Genomic DNA, 20,944 nt, shown 5'->3' on the forward strand with positions numbered 1-20,944 from the left:
TGAGATTTTACCTAGTCTTAGATTCCTATAAATTTTAATTCAATTAACCATAACATTATCAGAATACGACAATTATTGGGGTATGTAACTAAATTGATCTCGACAGGTATTATATATTTTATAGCTGAGAATGATTTATTGGTCAAGTGTTAGCAGAAAAGTATTTCACTAGTGGCATTCTCGAGTATTGAAAATACAGAATTTAATTTTCTTTTATTTTACATGTTTATTTTTTTTTTAATAACAATAGTAAATAGCCCTAACACTCCCTAAAAATTTCAAGTGATCTATTGGGTATCTAAGCTTGGATTTTCTATCAATTGCTGCTAGAGATCCGTTTGTCATCCCAAGAATCAATTGCATACTCTTGTTATTGTTCCTTTTACCGCAAAACAACAAAATTGATGAACGAATCAATGGTTAACCTGTCATTGTTCGTTCATCAATTAATCCTTATAATTTTGAACCTAATTAATTAGCCGGCAAACATATATTTATATAATGACACTGACTTAGAGGTTTCTATATTTGGAGATCAGTTCTTATTTATATCCATGCAAAAAAAATTTATCTTCACATTCACTTGGCTCTCCACGCATCTACAGTTAAGATGGGAAGAGAGCAAATCCCACCTCAATATCCTCTTCAAATCCTGTCCAAGAAGTTGATAAATCCGGCAATTCCAACCCCTCATAACCTTCGCAACTTGAAAATATCAGCCCTTGATCAATTATATCCTACACTTTATCTCCCCTTCATTTTCTTCTATCCTAATTTCAGTGAAAAAGAATTTCAATTAGCCGGCAAGAAATTGGAGAAATCACTATCCAAAATTTTAACCCTCTTCTATCCTTTAGCAGGAAGGTATATCGATGACAATCTTTCAATAGATTGTAATGATAATGGGATTGAATTTATAGAAACCTTAGTAAATGGCAAGCTTTCTCCATTGCTTGGGAGAGATGTTGATTGCAGGCAGCTTAGCCATTTGATTCCTCACCAATTTGAATCGCCTACTAGTCCTTTATTAGCAATTCAATGTAACATTTTTGAGTGTGGTGGATTAGCTATCGGTTTGTGCATTTCACATAAGATAGTTGATGGATTTTCATTCACTAAGTTTATTGATGCATGGGCTACTTCATGCCGATTAGGGATCCATAAAGTTGATCACCCAAGCTTTGATTTACCTTCCCTTTTGCCCACAAGAGAGACGGTTCCTGAAATTAAGTCTGTTCAACGATTTAATCCCGGATTGAAGACTGCGTCGAGGACGTTTGTCTTCGATGGTTCGGCGATATCTAATCTGAGGAAGATTGCAAAAGAAGGTGGCAAAGAATCACACAAACCGTCAAGGGTGCAATTGGTGACAGCAATTATTTGGAAAGCTCTCATGAGGGTTTGTCAAACTAAACATGGGCAATTGAGGCCCTCTATAATTTGTCATACAATGAACATGAGAGGAAGAACAGCCCTTCCAATCTCAGACGATTGCTGTGGAAACTTGTTCAGGCCGGTGATCGTGAAATTCACACTCGAAAATAAAAGCAATAAGGTGGAGTTTCACCACCTGGTGAGTCTACTTGGTAATGCAATAAGAAGTACAGTTACTGATTGTGCAAAACCACAAAATGGCGATGATTTTTCCTCCATGGTGAGTGATGCCTGGAAAGAGGCTGGTGAGGAATTAAACAAAGATATTGATAAGGTTGATGCTTATGGATTTACTAGTTTGTGCAGGATGCCAATTTATCCTGATTTTGGTTGGGGAATACCTGCTCGAGTGACGCATGTACAATCTGTTGTTGAACTCATTATGCTATTTGATACAAGAGATGGTGATGGAGTTGAGGCATGGATGTCCTTGGATGAAAATGATATGAATGTTTTTCAGCAAGATCCAGATATTATAGCTTTCACTTCCCAGGTCGATCATTAGTAGCCACAAAAATCATTTTAATTATCTGGATAGAAACTCCAGAATAATGGTTACTTACTAAATCTCCATTAATTGCATCTTAATATATTTTTTATCCAGATTTGTATTGTTATGTTGTAATGTTTCTAGTCAGAGATAAAAGTATATATGTTGCATGTTTGTTTATGCATGTATGATCTTAAAATTATGTATAGCGATTAGTTGTTAATCTTTGATCACATTAAAAACTCTGGGAGGTTCATACAAGAGAATTTCACATATATGTTATCAATTCTTGATGTAGAAGTCATGAAATTTTTAATGTACGGACTAAAGGTCAGCTATCAATCGCCAGTTTCACAAAATACAAATCAAAACTAATTATAATGATCATTCACTAAATTTTAGTGTGCATATTAAAAACTCTAATATATCTCTGGCCTTTTAACTTGTACGTTAAAAACTTCAATATGTCTTTGTTTAAGAACTTTTGTGTATATTTATTTCTCTCTTTGACTTTTACACATCCCTATCATAAAATATATGTTTATAAAAATGGATGGAAGATTCAACAAAGAAATGATCAGCTTGTATTGGCCATGCCAGCAATAAAACCTCTCCCAATAGACCCTCAAGAACAGAGCCCCATCCCAATGAATCAAGTATGATCCACAGGCTCGATGCTTAAGTATCATTGCTTGTGGAGCCCATCCTCTTATCACAAGTCCTCTCCCAGCCACACGATCTTCAAATCTGACTGGAACAATGCTCTAATCATCTTCTTTCCCTTATAAATTTGACTCCACTCTTCTCCAATGCCTCACCTAAAGCTTCCATTTGTAGCTTGTTCAATGTGATTTGACTTCCAAATCCCACATGCACCACTGATTTATCCTCGTGGCACGAATCAAGCCATGTGATCACCTCCTCTGTTGGGATTGGAATAGCCTCTCCTCGTTCTGGACCAGCTTTGATTGGTAGCAATGGCCCCACTCCCCAAATACATCATGCTTCATGAACAATTTATCAAATAAATCAAATTTCTCGCTCTCTAGCTCAATAAATGAATTAAAAACCAACCCCCAGCTTTGTTGGTCTTTGATTGTTGTTTCCTTTTGAAAATCGCTTATGTTTCTTATATCATTAGACCAAAAGGAAGACAAAGCATTCGCATTAATCAGACTAAATACGATGCATTTGACGCCCAAATTCAAAACCAAATGACGAGCAAACTGTTGGAATGTGAACACTTTTTGGTAGTTGACGAAGATGTTGCTGAAGAAGAAAAGGTACATATGCAGTGAAGAAGTTGAGACAAGAGAATTAAACTTGTCCAAATGTGGCATGCCACGGCAAAAGAAAAAAGTTTGCAGCGGCGACAGAAGTTGGCTGCAGCAGTGGAAATGTTTGCCACGGAGATCGCAAAGATCTTTAAGATGGTCGTTGCTGTGGCGATAATTCGACAGTAATGCAGTCTTGATTAGGAAGTTCGATTTTGGTTAAATTCTTGTTTTGAGAAGATTTGTTTTAGGATAATTGTTAATTTAGGAAGGATATCTCTTTGAGTTAAAATAGGAGAGTAGAGTTCAAATAGGAAAGTTAATATTGTTTTATTTTAGGATTATTATTCCTTTCCATATTTAAGTAGAAGAATAGACTTTGTTTAGTTTTATTATTGTTATCTCTTTCTATATAAGAGAAGGAAAAAATTCTGTTTTATGTAATTGAGAGAGAGAAGTTAATTAATAAAAGAGTAGAGTCGGATGTTTTTTTTTTCTTTTTTTTTTTTCTGAAAATTTTTGTGTCATCACTACTGTTTATGTTGTTGCCGCTCCCAATTCCAACAATTGGTATTAGAGCACCCTCTCAATTTCCAACCCTTGGTATAGAGCAATTGATTATATTGCTATCAATTCTAACAAATGGTATCAGAACCCTAACTCTTAAGAAACCTATGGGAGATAAACTTGTGAGATGATATGTAACTCCAACAGAAGACTGGAGTGAAGAAGCCAACACTAAAAGTTGTACGCTAAAAGTAGTTGAAAAAAAAGGAGTAAGCATGTAATGTACTTATTATAAACCTTGGTGAATGGGAAGGAGATCGCCTCTATCGCTGGTGCTCTGGCACTCCAAGATGTTGAGCTGTATTCAAATTAATAAAGTGAAGTTTAGTTTTTTTTCTCCAAGTTCATCACGTTTTTGTGCTTGCGATTTGATTTATGCTACTGAATTAAAAAAAAAAAAAAAGCAATAAAGAAATCTGAAAGTAGGTTCTTTTTTTAATGATTTAATGAGGTGGAGTTTTTAGGTAAAAGAATTGCTATTTTTTCAAATTTAACCTATATTATCTTTCGTTTACACAAGAGCAGTCCACCTTCGTAAAAAAGAAAGACCCTGCGTACTTCACACTTCAAATAATTATCAAGACAAACAAAGAGTAAGCCCATTGAATATGACAGTTTAGGTTCCTATTGGATAAGTTCCCGTGCTTTATTTTAAACTTGTTTAAATAAAGTCCACCCATGATGGAGGGACGTGAGAAGTGGAAACTGCCAAAGGCAGTTTCCACGAACCGTTGCCTATAAAAGGAAAAATTTCCTTTTAGAAATGGTATATACACTGTCACTCAAAAAAAACGCAAAAAGAATATACGCTCTCTCTCTCTAGATTTGGAAAACAGAAATACGATTGTGGTTTTTCTTCCGATTACTTTGTTGCTTCAGAGATAAGGAAAGGCACTTTGTTCCAACTATAACAAAGTTGGATAAATGGATTACTTGTGAAATTAAAACAAACAAATTCCAAAAAAAAAAAATTAAGTGTACAGCCACATTCTAAAACTGGGAAGGATCTGATAATCCTTATCCTAAGGTCTTTATCTAACTTGTAATAACCCTAGCAGGGGAACTCCCAGTTTTTGTGATGTCCTTTCGAGGTGAAACTCCTATAGATGCACTAGCTGTCTTTTTTTTTTTTGCACCCCAATTTATGTACTCTTGATAAGTTTTGACATTGAACTTTGATTCCAAATCTAAATACAATTATTATGGTATAATTAATTAAATGAATAGTATGTTCCGAGCATTGAATAAATGCATTATCCAACGTGTAATTTTGTTTAGAAATGGCATCTCTATCTAAGAACATTGTCGTCGAACTTAACAAAGGAGAAAAATTAACGGCGACGATTATGAGATATGGGCATGAAAATCCAATATGTTTTGGAAGAACAAGATGTCTGAAGCTCTTACTACAAAACATGGAAGAGCCTGAAGAGGGAGTCACGGCTCAACATAGACGAGACCGTGCCGCTATGACATATGGAAGAAGAAGAATTCACTGCTCGATCAACTTTGTTGAGCAGCATGGACAATGATTCATGAAGAAGTACGGGATATGAATTAGCAAAGGACATGTGGTCCGCACTTGCTACAAAGTTTGGCGGTACGTCCATTACCAAACTCGGTCACTCACTATCAAGTTTGACACATATAAGAAAAAGCCTGAACATACTATGAAAGTACATTTACGGCATTATCAAACATGATAAGTGAGTTAAGAGATGCAGGTCACGTCCTAAACAGAACAACAGGTTCAAGCTGTCATAAGATCATTGCCTCAAAATTGGGAACATATGAAAATACACTATCCACAATGAGGGCATCAGAAATTTAGAAGATGTCATACGCCATTTGGAACTGGAAGAAGATCGCCTTAATGCGAGTAGGCAAATACTGATGTGTACATGGCTGGTTCCAGTTCACATGGTGGGAAGGGATTAAACGAAATTCTAAGGGGATCCCAAAGAAAAGGCAATACTGATAAGGTTCAAGGGAAGAAGATAAAGTTCTTCAAACACGGAAAAGGAAAGCATCCTACAGGAAGAGAAATATGGCAAAGGTGAAATGCTATAATGTGGTAACAATGGACATTTTGCTCGCAATTGTAGCGAGCCGAAGAAGGTAAATTACTTTTTGCACAAGTAAGTTATATAAATGTTTCCAGTTCTGTTTTTCTAACTGAATCTCATCCTTTGTGGACTGTAGATTCAGCAGCAACAGACCACATAGCGAAAGACAGGAGTGCTTTCGTAGATTTTCGACGAATACCGGGAAACAAAATGGATATATGTAGAACAATTCAAAAGTGGAAGTCAAAGGGATCGGCACATGCAAATTGATCATGCGTGGAGGGTCGAATCCTATACCTACATGACGTGTTATATGCACCGCGAATTCGTCGAAATTTGATTTCCGTGTTAGAACTGATTAATCTTGGTTTTAATTTAAACTTTTCAGTACTAGTGTCCATTTATTTTTGGACACAACATACTATGGGTGTGGTTATATTTCGGATGGTTTTATAGTACTTGACGTTGCTTATAATATAGTAATGTTTGTTTTTTCTTATTACATCTTAATAAGATGATGTGAAATATGGCATGCAAGGCTTGGCCATATTGGCCAACACAGAATGATATCCTAGCAAGAGAAGGCTTGTTAGGATCCTTAACAAAAGTAGACTTGACTACTTGTGAACATTGCCTAGCTGGAAAAACAGCAAGAAAACCATTTGGAAAAGCGATAAGAGCTGAAGTTCATTGCAACTAATTCATTCTGACATATGTGGTCCAATGAATGTGAGGGCTAGACATGGGGCTGTTTATTTCATCACATTGATAGATGATTTCACTCGATATGGTTATGTTTCTTGATTTCTCAAAAATCAGAAGCTTTAGAAGCTTTCAGAAGTTAAAAACTTAGTTGAGAATCAATTAGATAAAAAGATAAAAGTTCTGCGAACCGATCGAGGTCGTGAATATTTATCTGATCAGTTCAGAAATTTTTGTGATGAATGGGAATAGAACATCAATTACTATTCCAAGAACTCCGCAACAAAATGGTGTTGCAGAACGAAGAAACAGAACCCTACTTGAGATGGTGAGGTCTATGATGACATAAACAAACTTGCCCATCACTTTTGGGGTGATGCCTTATTGACTGCACATATATCCTCAATCGAGTACCATCTAAATGTATTACTACTACACCATATGAGTTATGAAAATCGGAAACTCAATTTGAGTCTCTAAAGCTATGGGGAGTGCTGCCTATGTTCATGATCCTTTTCATAAATATGGAATACTATGTCCAAGGGGGAAGAAATGTATCTTCATAAGATATTCGAAAATTCAAAGGGATACGTCTTCATAGGAGAACAAGAAAGTGGTAGCATCACTGAGTTTGAATCACGAGATGTCACATTCTAAGAAATCCATTTTTCCTTAGAAGGGCAATTGAGAGCCTCTTTACATTCCTTGGCTCTTCGTCTCTTGTGGATTAAAGTGGACATCCATTCCACGTTCTATTCCAGATTACTTAGTTGGAACAAGTATCCTGTTTGAATAACAGTTCCATTCTTCAACCACTTTAAAAACTAACTCACTTTAACATGTTTAGAAACAAGTGGAACAAGTATCATCTATGTCAGGACCTGGCAAGAGTCCCACATTGGTGGAGAAGGTCTGGGTTAAGGTATAAACCTTGGGAGTTCTTCAACTTGTTAGTCGCATTTTGGGTTGAAAACCCGGAAACAAACATGAAGATTTTGTATCACCTTTTGACGGTGAGAACCCAGGTTGTTATAAATGGTATTAGAGCCGACCTGCCCTATGATAGGTGGTGATCCTCATACGAGAATGTGTCGCCAAAACTTTAGAACCTCCCTAAGAACATAATGTATGTTTAGTTAGAGCAGGTTGCTAAATGGTAAGAGTCGACACATCCACGATAAATGGTGAGTCATACATCTCCCCAAACGAGTCCCACACCTCTAGAACCTCCAGAAGAACATAATTTGTTAATTAGTGTTTAATAATTCATTAGTTATTCTAACTTGAAAGAATAATAAATTGAAGAAATCATTGAACTCCTGGTAATACATAATAAGCCAAATATCTTTTCCAACAATTATGGATGAAATGTCTGTAGTGTCCTATTAGAGTTTGTAACGGATGGAACATAATTCCTATCTAACAAAATCTTGGTCAAATTTTAAAAGTCAGGTGAGTGAGAATCGATGAAAGAATTTATGAAGCTCCATGACAAAGCTTTAAATGCTATAAAAAAAGGTGGGAGTTCTTATAAGGTTTTAGACGATTTAGCTAAAGAAATTTCCAAATTAGAGTTTCTAGTAGAGAAGAATAAATAGGCCTGATCGAATTGGTTTCTTACAATTGATCTAGTGGCTGAATTCTAAGTTTCAAAAGTAAGAGAGATTAATTATCTCTTATTATGATCATACAAAAAAGTGACTTTAAAAACATAAAATTTGTGATAGATTTTTTTTTTTGGATAAACTCGATAATTGTATTAAAAATAAGAATAACAACCTAAAGCCGAACCTTGGACAAGACCAAGAGCCGCGCTACACAAAGGAGCAAAAGGAAGGAACACCAAACCTTAAGCACAAAAACAAAGCAACCTGACAGACTAAAATTTTGTGATAGATTTTAGACTAAGTAACATAGATTACATATGTACATATTAATATGTCACTATAAAATTATATAATGTTGCTTTCGTTCACAAATATAATCCTACTATAAATAAGCATTAAACTTTTTGTGTGTAGGGATACTTTTATTATCAGCCCTAAATATAGACAGTGATTAAAATAAAATAAAAAAATGTGTGTTTCACTATTTATTCTATGACTTTTTATTTATGATGATCATAGAAATAACTTACCGTTCAAAAAACCATTGAATAAATGGCAACTTGGGAAGCATTCAAGGGTTATTAAGGGAAAGAATGACCCTTTGTAATTTCACCTTAAAATCTTATAAATGGATCACAACCTGTAGAACAAAATGGAACAAGACAACAAGCATCATCTACAACCTTTAGAACCTCTAGAAGAATTAATTAATTTATATTATAGTGTTTATAAGTCAAATAATAAACCAAGTACTAGTTATTTTCATCACTTGTCGTGAAGTAGGAATCTTGAGATTTTACCTGTCTAGATTCCTATAAATTTTAATTCAATTAACCATACAATTATCAAATACGACAATTATTGGGGTATGTAACTAAATTGATCTCGACAGGTATTATTATTTTATAGCTGAGAGATTTATTGGTCAAGTGTTAGCAGAAAAGTATTTCATAGTGGCATTCTCGAGTATTGAAAATACAGAATTTAATTTTCTTTTATTTTACATGTTTATTTTTTTTTTATAACAATAGTAAATAGCCCTAACACCCCTAAAAATTTCAAGTGATCTATTGGGTATCTAAGCTTGGATTTCTATCAATTGCTGCTAGAGATCCGTTTGTCATCCCAAGAATCAATTGCATACTCTGTATGTTCTCTTACCGCAAAACAACAAAATGATGAACGAATCCTGGTTAACCTGTCATTGTTCGTTCATCAATTATCCTTATAATTTTGAACCTAATTAATTAGCCGGCAAACTATATTTATAATGACACTGACTTGAGGTTTCTATATGGATCATTATTTATATCCATGCAAAAATTTATCTTCAATTCACTTGGCTCTCCACGCATCTACAGTTAAGATGGGAAGAGAGCGAATCCCACCTCAATATCCTCTTCAAATCCTGTCCAAGAAGTTGATAAATCCGGCAATTCCAACCCTCAACCTTCGCAACTTGAAATATCAGCCCTTGATAATTATATCCTACACTTTATCTCCCCTTCATTTCTTCTATCCTAATTTCAGTGAAAAAGAATTTCAATTAGCCGGCAGAATGGAGAAATCACTATCCAAATTTAACCCTCTTCTATCCTTGCAGGAAGGTATATCGATGACAATCTTTCAATAGATTGTAATTAATGGGATTGAATTTATAGAAAAATTAGTAAATGGCAAGCTTCTCCCTTGCTTGGGAGAGATGTTGATTGCAGGCAGCTTAGCCATTTGATTCCTCACCAATTTGAATCGCCTACTGTCCTTTATTAGCAATTCAATGTAACATTTTTGAGTGTGGTGGATTAGCTATCGGTTTGTGCATTTCACATAAGATAGTTGATGGATTTTATTCACTAAGTTTATTGATGCATGGGCTACTTCATGCCGATTAGGAGCCATAAAGTTGATCACCCAAGCTTTGATTTACCTTCCCTTTTGCCACAAGAGAGACGGTTTCTGAAATTAAGTCTGTTCAACGATTTAATCCCGGATTGAAGACTGCGTCGAGGACGTTTGTCTTCGATGGTTCGGCGATATAATCTGAGGAGATTGCAAAAGAAGGTGGCAAAGAATCACACAAACCGTCAAGGGTGCAATTGGTGACAGCGATTATTTGGAAAGCTCTCATGAGGGTTTGTCAAACTAAACATGGGCATTGAGGCCCTCTAAATTTGTCATACAATGAAAATGAGAGAGAACAGCCCTTCCAATCTCAGACGATTGCTGTGGAAACTTGTTAGGCCGGTGATCGTGAAATTCCCACTCGAAAATAAAAGCAAAGGTGAGTTTCACCAACCTTGTGGTAAGGGTTTCCTCTCTAAAGAGGTTTTTATGGCCCAACCTCCTGGATTCATACATCTGGACCATCCTTATCATGTTGGTCGCCTCACTAAGGCGATTTATGGTCTTAAACAGGCTCCTCGAGCCTGGTCCCACCAGCTGCATTCTTTTCTCTTGGATCAAGGGTTCGTCAATAGTCGCTCAAACTCTTCACTGTTCATTCCTCGATGCTCTTCCTCTATTCTGATTCTCCTTGGGTATGTGGACGATTTGGTTGTTACTGGCACCTACTCGGCGGATATTGCTGTTTTTGTCTCTACATTGTGTTCTACATTTGCGTGTCGTGACTTAGGCGAGCTTGGTTTCTTCATCGGCATGGAAGTCACTCGTCATTCTCGTGCTTTATATCTGACTCAACATCAATACATGGTTGATCTTCTTCAACATTTTCAGATGGATTCTTTGCCCCTTGCAGTACTCCTGTTAGGTCTTCTCAATACTCATTACCGTCAGATATAGATCCTCTTCTCGATGTCACTATGTACCTGTTGCTCTATATCTGTCGGTTGTGTGTTCTTGGGTCGTAATCTCATCTCCTGGGCTGCCAAGAAGCAAACTGTCGTATCTCGCTCCAATGCAGAACTGAGTATCATGCTCTTGCTCATTTGACTACCGATGTTCGTTGGTTTTGTTTCCTTCTTCGCGAACTTGGTATTCCATTGTACTCATCTCCTCTTCTGCTTTGTGACAACCCATCTACTCTCCATATGGCGGCAAACTCTTCCTTCCATGCGCGGACTCGTCATATCGACATTGATCTTCACTTTATTCGAGAGCTGATTGCTTGCGGCGCCCTCCGCCTTCGTCATGTTCCTACTGCTTCTTAGTTGGCTGATGTGTTCACTAAAGGGCTCTCTCGAGAGCGTTTTTGGACCCTTTGTCACCAATTGCAGCTTCACGATATGCCGCTCCAATTGGGGGGGGAGTAATGAAGAGTAATTGCATGTATTGTTATCTAATGTTATATAGTATTACGCAGGGTGTTTTTGCAAATTCATTCTTGCAGGCTTTTAGGTTATTGTATTATTTATTCTTGGCAACTTTGTAACCTTTTCCATCTATCAAATGTACTAATCCTTTCCCATCGCCAACTGTTGAGCCTCCCTCTCTCTTTCTCTCTCGGTCAGCTCTTCTCACAAACTGTTGAGCGTCCCTCTCTCTTTCTCTCGGTTTGCTCTTCTCACAGTTGAAAGAATGAAGAAGTCAAGAGTTGGAAAGGAAGAAAATGGACTTGTGCTCAAGAGGATCACGCCACGACGTAGAAGGTTGGTGGAGTCTGGAAAAAATTCCAGAAAGTTTATGCTGCAGGCAATGAAGATCAAGAAGTCCGCCGTGGCGTAGAACTCCTCATGCCACAGCGTGAGTCGCATTTCAAGAATTCTTGGTTAAATTTAGTTTTTGTTTAGTAATTTAATTATTTTCCTGTTTTGAGAGTTACACTTTGGGAAAAATTCCTTGTTTTAAGAGAATTGTTATTTTAGTTAAGTTTTGTTTTAGGAATAGGAATTTGGGTTTATGTATTTTCCTTTTCTTAGTTTGAGTTGAATTAGAAAGTAGTTTTTAATTAGGATTAATATTGTAGTCTCTTACTATAAAAGAGATGGAAAGCTGTCTTTGTATTTTTGAGTCTTCAAATTAATAAAGTGAAGTTTAGTTTTTTTTCTCCAAGTTCATCACGTTTTTGTGCTCTGCGATTTTGATTTAGCTACTGCATTAAAAAAAAAAAAAAAAAAAAAGCAATAAAGAAATCTGAAAGTAGGTTCTTTTTTTAATGATTTTAATGAAGGTGGACTGTTTTCAGGTAAAAGAATATGCTTTCTTTCAAATTTACCCTATCATTATCTTTCGTTTACCCAAAACAGTCCACCTTCGTTAAAAAAGAACGACCCTGCGTACTTCACCTACTTCAAATAATTATCAAGACAAACAAGAGTAAGCCCATTGACCATATACAGTTTAGGTTCCATCTTCAACCCCTTTAAAAACTCACTCACTTTAACATGTTTAGAACAAAGTGGAACAGTATCATCTATGTCATGACTGGCAAGAGTCCCACATTGGTGGAGAAGGTCTGGGTTAAAGGTATATAACCTTGGAGTTCTTCAACTTGTTAGTCGCATTTTGGGTTGAAAACCCGAAACAAAAACATAAGATTTTGTATCACCTTTTGACAGGTGAGAACCCAGGTTGTTATAAATGGTATTAGAGCCGACCCGCCCTATGATAGGTGGTGATCCTCATACGGATGTGTCGCCACAACCTTTAGAACCTCCATAAGAACATATGTATGTTTAGTTAGAGCAGGTTGCTAAATGTATTAGAGTCGACACATCCCGATAAATGGTGATTCATACATCTCCCCAATGAGTCCCACAACCTCTAGAACCTCCAGAAGAACATAATATATGTTTAATTAGTGTTTAATAATTCATTAGTTATTCCTTGAAAGAATTAATAAATTGAAGAAATCATTGAACTACTGGTAATACATAATAAGCCAATATCTTTTCCAACATTATGGATGAAATGTCTGTATGCTCCTATTAGAGTTTGTAACGGATGGAACATAATTCCTATCCACAAAATCTTGGTCAATTTTTAAAATCAGGTGAGTGAAATCGGCATGAAAGAATTTATGAAGCTCCATGACAAAGCTTTAAATGCTATAAAAAAAGGTGGGAGTTCTTATAAGGTTTTAGAGATTTTAGCTAAAGAATTTTCCAATTAGAGTTTCTAGTAGAGAAGAATAAATAGGCCTGATCGAATTGGTTTCTTACAATTGATCTAGTGGCTGAATTCTTAAGTTTCAAAAGTAAGAGAGATTAATTATCTCTTTATTATGATCATACAAAAAAGTGACTTCTAAAAACATAAAATTTGCGATAGATTTTTTTTTTTGGATAAACTCGATAATTGTATTAACAATAAAGAATAACAACCTAAAGCCGAACCCTTGGACAAGACCAAGAGCCGCGCTACACAAAAAGCAAAAGGAAGGAACACCAAACCTTAACACAAAAACAAAGCAACCTACAGACTAAATTTTTGTGATATTGTTTAGACTAAGTCAACATAGATTACATATGTACATATTTTAAATGTCACTATAATATTATATAATGTGCTTCGGTTCACAAATATAATCCTACTATAAATAAGCATTAACTTTATTGTGTACAGGGATAACTTTTATTATCAGCCCCTAAATATGAGACAAGTGATTAAATAATATTAACAAATGTTGTGTTTCACTATTTTATCTATGACTTTTTATTTATGATGATCATAGAAATAACTTTACCGTTCAAAATAACCATTGAATAAAGGGAACTGGGAAGCATTCAAGGGTTATTAGGGAAAGAATGACCTTTGTAATTTCACCTTAAAATCTTATAAATGGATCACAACCTGTAGAACAAAATGGAACAAGACAACAAGCATCATCTACAACCTTTAACCTTAGAAAAATTAATGTATATTTATTAGTGTTTATCAAGTCAAATAATAACCAAGTACTAGTTATTTTTCATCACTTGTCCGTGAAGTAGGAATCTTGAGATTTTACCTAGTCTTAGATTCCTATAAATTTTATTTAATTAACTATAACATTATCAAAATACGACAATTATTGGGTATGTAACTAAATTGATCTAGACAGGTATTATATATTTTATAGCTGAGAATGTTTATTGGTCAAGTGTTAGCAGAAAAGTATTTCACTAGTGGCATCCTCGAGTATTGAAAATACAGATTTAATTTTCTTTTTTATTTACATGTTTATTTTTTTTTTAATAACATAGTAATAGCCCTAACACTCCCTAAAAATTTCAAGTGATCTATTGGGTATCTAGCTTGGATTTTCTATCAATTGCTGCTAGAGATCCGTTTGTCATCCCAAGAATCAATTGCACTACCTTGTTATTGTTCCTTTTACCGCAAAACAACAAAATTGATGAACGAATCAATGGTTAACCTGTCATTGTTCGTTCATCAATTAATCCTTATAATTTTGAACCTAATTAATTAGCCGGCAAACATATATTTATATATGACACTGACTTAGAGGTTCCTATATTTGGAGATCAGTTCTTATTTATACCATGCAAAAAAAATTTATCTTCACATTCACTTGGCCTCCCCGCATCTACAGTTAAGATGGGAAGAGAGCAAATCCCACTCAATATCCTCTTCAAATCCTGTCCAAGAAGTTGATAAATCCGGCAATTCCAACCCCTCATAACCTTCGCAACTTGAAAATATCAGCCCTTGATCAATTATATCCTACACTTTATCTCCCCTTCATTTTCTTCTATCCTAATTTCAGTGAAAAAGAATTTCAATTAGCCGGCAAGAAATTGGAGAAATCACTATCCAAATTTAAACCCTCTTCTATCCTTTAGCAGGAAGGTATATCGATGACAATCTTTCAATAGATTGTAATGATAATGGGATTGAATTTATAGAAACCTTAGTAAATGGCAAGCTTTCTCCATGCTTGGAGAGATGTTTGATTGCAGGCGCTTAGCCATTTGATTCCTCACCAATTTGAATCGCCTACTAGTCCTTTATTAGCAATTCATGTAACATTTTTGAGTGTGGTGGATTAGCTATCGGTTTTGTGCATTTCACATAAGATATTTATGGTTTTCGTTCACTAATTTTATTGATGCATGGCTACTTCATGCCGATTAGGGATCCATAAAGTTGATCACCCAAGCTTTGATTTACCTTCCCTTTTGCCGACAAGAGAGACGGTTCCTGAAATTAAGTCTGTTCAACGATTTAATCCCGGATTGAAGACTGCGTCGAGGACGTTTGTCTTCGATGGTTCGGCGATATCTTCTGAGGAAGATTGCAAAAGAAGTGTGGCAAAGAATCACACAACCGTCAAGGTTGCAATTGGTGCCAGCAATTATTTGGAAAGCTCTCATGAGGGTTTGTCAAACTAAACATGGGCAATTGAGGCCCTCTATAATTTGTCATACAGAACATGAGAGGAAGAACAGCCTTCCAATCTCAGATGATTGCTGTGGAAACTTGTTTAGGCCGTGATCGTGAAATTCACACTCGAAAATAAAGCAATAAGGTGGAGTTTCACCACCGGTGAGTCTACTTGGTAATGCAATAAGAAGTACAGTTACTGATGTTGCAAAACCACAAAATGGCGATGATTTTTCTCCATGGTGAGTGATGCCTGGAAAGAGGCTGGTGAGAATTAAACAAAGATATTGATAAGTTTGATGCTTATGGATTTACTAGTTTGTGCAGGATGCCAATTTATCCTGATTTTGGTTGGGAATACCTGCTCGAGTGACGCATGTACAATCTGTTGTTGAACTCATTATCTATTTATACAAGAGATGGTGATGGTTGAGGCATGGATGTCCTTGGATGAAAATGATATGAATGTTTTTCAGCAAGATCCAGATATTAGCTTTCACTTCCCAGTCGATCATTAGTAGCCACAAAAATCATTTTAATTATCTGGATAGAAACCCAGAATAATGGTTACTTACTAACTCCATTATTGCATCTTATATATTTTTATCCGATTTGTATTGTTATGTTGTAATGTTTCTAGTCAGAGATAAAAGTATATATGTTGCATGTTTGTTTATGCATGCATGATCTTAAAATTATTATAGCGATTAGTTGTTAATCTTTGATCACATTAAAAACTCTGGGAGGTTCATACAAAAATTTCACATATATGTTATCAATTCTTGATGTAGAAGTCATGAAATTTTTAATGTCGGACTAAAGGTCACTATCAATCGCCAGTTTCACAAAATAACAATCAAAAATAATTATAATGATCATTCACTAAATTTTAGTGTGCATATTAAAAACTCTAATATATCTCTGGCCTTTTAACTTGTACGTTAAAAACTTCAATATGTCTTTGTTTAGAACTTTGTGTATATTTATTTCTCTCTTTGACTTTTACACATCCCTATCATAAAATATATGTTTATAAAGATGGAAATTCACACAGAAATGATCAGCTTGTATTGGCCATGCCAGCAATAAAACCTCTCCCAATAGACCCTCAGAACAGAGCCCCATCCCAATGAATCAAGTATGATCCCCAGGCTCGATGCTTAAGTATCATTGCTTGTGGAGCCCATCCTCTTATCACAGTCCTCTCCCAGCCACACGATCTTCAAATCTGACTGGAACAATGCTCTAATCATCTTCTTTCCCTTATAAATTTGACTCCACTCTTCTCCAATGCCTCACCTAAAGCTTCCATTTGTAGCTTGTTCAATGTGATTTGACTTCCAAATCCCACATGCACCACTGATTTATCCTCGTGGCACGAATCAAGCCATGTGATCACCTCCTCTGTTGGGATTAATAGCCTCTCCTCGTTCTGGACCACTTTGATTGGTAGCAATGGCCCCACTCCCCAAATACATCATGCTTCATAACAATTTATCAAATAAATCAAATTTCTCGCTCTCTAGCTCAATAAATGAATTAAAAACCACCCCCCGCTTGTTGGTCTTTGATTGTTGTTCCCTTTGAAAATCGCTTATGTTCTTATATCATTAGACCAAAAGGAAGACAAAGCATTCGCATTAATCAGACTAAATCGATGCATTTGCGCCCATTCAAAACCAAATGACGAGCAAACTGTTGGAATGTGAACACTTTTTGGTAGTTGACGAAGATGTTGCTGAAGAAGAAAAGGTATCATGCAGTGAAGAAGTTGAGACAAGAGAATAAAACTTGTCCAATTGTGGCATGCCACGGCAAAAGAAAAAAGTTTGCAGCGCGACAGAAGTTGGCTGCAGCAGTGGAAATGTTTGCCACGGAGATCGCAAAGATCTTTAGATGGTCGTTGCTGTGGCGATAATTCGACAGTATGCAGTCTTGATTAGGAAGTTCGATTTTGGTTAAATTCTTGTTTGAGAAGATTTGTTTTAGGATAATTGTTAATTTAGGAAGGATATCTCTTGATTAAAATAGGAGCGTAGAGTTCAAATAGGAAAGTTAATATTGTTTTATTTTAGGATTATTATTCCTTTCCATATTTAAGTAGAAAATAGACTTTGTTTAGTTTTATTATTGTTATCTCTTTCTATATAAAGAAGGAAAAAATTCTGTTTTATGTAATTGAGAGAGAGAAGTTAATTAATAAAGAGTAGAGTCGGATGTTTTTTTTTTCTTTTTTTTTTTCTGAAAATTTTTGTGTCATCACTACTGTTTATGTTGTTGCCGCTCCCAATTCCAACAATGGTATTAAGCACCCTCTCAATTTCCAACCCTTGGTATAGAGCAATTGATTATATTGCCATCAATTCTAACAAATGATATCAGAGCCCTAATTCTTAAGAAACCTATGGAGATAAACTTGTGAGATGATATGTAACTCCAACAGAAGACTGGATGAAGAAGCCAACACTAAAAGTTGTACGCTAAAAGTAGTTAAAAAAAAAGGAGTAAGCATGTAATGTACTTATTTAAACCTGGTGAATGGAAGGAGATCGCCTCTACGCTGGTGCTCTGGCACTCCAAGTCTCCTATTATTTTGGTCCTTGCCATTCATAGCCTTTTTTCCGTTCCTTCTAGTGTCCATATTTATAAATTGTTAATTTTATTTTTTTTTTAACATGTATAAGAACTACTGTTATATTTATCTCAAATACTATATATCCTTATCTAAGGTAGAAGATAGAGGCTGAAGATAAAATTATGGGGTCTAAAATCACTTAGCTTTCTCTAATATTTGGTTAAACATACAAGTAATCGGTCCAATATAGAATATCAATAAAGGAATAACAAAGAATTTTTTTTTTTTTTTTTTTTTTTTGTTCACTCATTTCTATCAAATTTGAAAAGATTAAAAGAGATTATTGAATTTTGAAATTCATTAGAAAAAAGTCATAAGATCACAAAAAGTGTTTGTGTTTATCCACTTCAAATTGTTGTGTAATTTTGTCTTACACACAAACAATAGGTTCAATAAACACTGAAGGAAGGAATACAAAGAAAATTAGAGAAGAAAATGAAACACAAAAGATTTACATGGTCTGGCATTACGGGTACTCCCACAAGAGGGAGCTACCCAAAAGGATCTTTGAATAAAGTAACTTCTAAAAGACCCAATATTTCATATATTTATCATATTATAATCTTTAAGACTTGGAGAAACTGAACATCCGGAGGAGTCATAAATAAATGTGTATTTACTAAAGGAAATTTTAATATAAGTTGGTAAATAAGTCTTTCCTAATTGTAGGTGGATAAACTGATCCTAAGAAACAAGGACTCATATTTAATGTTCTATAAGGAATATAATGCCTATTTTAACATCTTATGCCTGGGAACATAGGGCTGACGTGACCCCCAATCAAGTGCGAAAGGTCAGACTTTGGGAAGAGTCTTCTGCCATTCTGGCGCAACTGCGTCGTGTGATCATGGTTGCACCCCACAGCTTGCTTCCGTCAGAGTAATGGGTGCACGTCAGGCCAGCAAGGAGTTATGATGATCTCGCGTGTCCAATCCCTACAGCAAATCACATGAATTGCTCTAAAAGAAGGATTTGCACGGATCGTCCCACCAACTTGCAGATTCAGTGATCATTACCTCAAGGCATCCCACTATAAAATGAGAGCTCCTCTCTCATTAAGGGGATTCGCACATTTTACTCTTGCAAAAACTCTCTCTCTCTCTAGAAAAGACAGTCTTCGATACCTTGTATCATCAGTGTATAGTCAGTCGTCTAAAGCGACTTGACCCTTATCATTAATAAAAACATCAGTGGACGTAGGATTTGCTTCCTTAGCATCCGAACCACTTTAAAACTCCTTTCTCACTGCATTTACTTTCATTTTCCCCTCAATTCACGTGTGTCTTTTGGGAGCAGCTCAACATTTCACACGTGCATTTCATTGGTGTCAAAATCACGCATCAACAGTTTGGCGCTAGAAGGAGGGCTGATTTAGTGTTCAACCTTCATCCGGAGAATCTCCAACCTACCGGTCCTACAGCAAAAAATGGCCTGCCAACCAGAACCTGAGCAAACCAACCAGGGCGCTGAGGGGCTCCCCCAAGTTCAGGGGGACACCTCTTCATAAAAACCTTCGGCCCCACAAAATGCTGTAGGAGATATTCTGTCAAGTTCACAGCTTGACCCTGTTATTAGAAGCTACATAGAGAGGTTTGACAATACTCTCTAGACGGTCAACCGAAGGCTGGACCGTTTGGCCCAAAGTGTGCCATCCAAGTCAACTGCGGCGGTGCAACTGCCAAAAACGCCTGCAGGTCGCGCGAAAGCGCGACAAAGGGAAATAGCCCTTGCCGCAAGCACTGCAGCGCATAGACGAAAGGGTAAACAAGTGGCAAAAAGCAAGCCCACGGGCTCCAAAGGGCCAGCAAATTTCGACCGCGTCCCGAGCAGAATACCAGTCTCATTGAGACTCGGTGAAAGGACGCAGCCCGAGCTGTCCCATGCCACATCGCAAGAGCACACCTATAAAAGGGATGGACGGGGCGATTCCTATCACCGCCAGCAAAACGATCCTGATCGTCACCGTGCGAGAGGGTCACACACTTCGTGGGGCGGTTGAAGGTAGTGAAAATACCCCGCACCTTTCATCACCATCACACGCCTCAAGCTGGCGTGTGTTAAGAGTGGCCAGAACTGACGGCCGAGGCGAAGAGGAACCCTACCTCCAGAGTTTCCTCAACCATAATCGCGAGGGTCGAACTCGCATGGGTGAAAGCAATCCCCAAGCGACTCCATTGCCACAAATTAAGGAGCTGCAGCAAGCTCTAGACAGACTGCGAGCTCAGCAAAACAAGCAGGGATAGGTTGCATTTGCGTCCCCCTTCTCTACCAAAGTGTTAGTAGCTCCACTTCCACTAGGATTTAGGATACTCGACATGCGGGCGTTTGATGGGAACTCCAATCTGCAGGATCATTTGTATGAATTTAACAACTTGATGGAGCTTCACTAGGTCTCAGATCTAGCAAAATGTCGTTGTTTGACAGTGACTTTGACCTCCTATGCCAAACGGTGGTTTAGGTCGCTCCCAGCGGGATCGATCAGTTCGTGGCCTCAGATGAGTGCAACGTTCCTAAGGCATTTTCAAGCAAATTGAAAGTTCTCGATGCCTTTGAGCAACCTTAGCAATATAAGGCAAGAAAGGATGAATCCCTCCAGTCCTACACTGACCGTTTCCACAGAGAGCTCAATAAGGTGGCTCATACTCCCGAAGAGTCTGTTTGGACTATCATCATAGTCAGAGTCCGTCCACAGACCGACCTGTGGAAAGAATTACAGGCTGAGAACGATGTTTCCCTCACTGGATTCTATAATCTTGTAGAGAAGTACCTCCGAATAGAAAATTCAAGGGCGGCACTCCGCCGTCGCGACCACGGCACTTCGGGCAATACACCTGGTCGGCGGGATAGTAGAAGAGCTGATCACAGAGGGGACATAGACGATCAGCGAA

At 36.8% G+C, this 20,944-nt stretch overlaps 1 protein-coding gene across 1 annotated transcript; it reads left to right on the forward strand.

Moving 5' to 3' along the window:
* The first annotated feature begins 610 nt into the window (after positions 1-610).
* LOC116129137 (acetyl-CoA-benzylalcohol acetyltransferase-like) lies at positions 611-1,939 on the forward strand. The gene has a single exon (XM_031414894.1). It carries the CDS (start codon positions 611-613, stop codon positions 1,937-1,939), a length of 1,329 nt encoding a protein of 442 aa, XP_031270754.1.
* Positions 1,940-20,944: the final 19,005 nt, after the last annotated feature.

The sequence above is a fragment of the Pistacia vera genome, unplaced genomic scaffold (assembly GCF_008641045.1).
Source record: "Pistacia vera cultivar Batoury unplaced genomic scaffold, PisVer_v2 Contig208, whole genome shotgun sequence".
NCBI classification, from domain to species: domain Eukaryota; kingdom Viridiplantae; phylum Streptophyta; class Magnoliopsida; order Sapindales; family Anacardiaceae; genus Pistacia; species Pistacia vera.

Coding starts and splice junctions, on each gene's coding strand:
- LOC116129137 (XM_031414894.1), top strand. CDS start 611: ATGGGAAGAGAGCAAATCCCACCTCAATATCCTCTTCAAATCCTGTCC.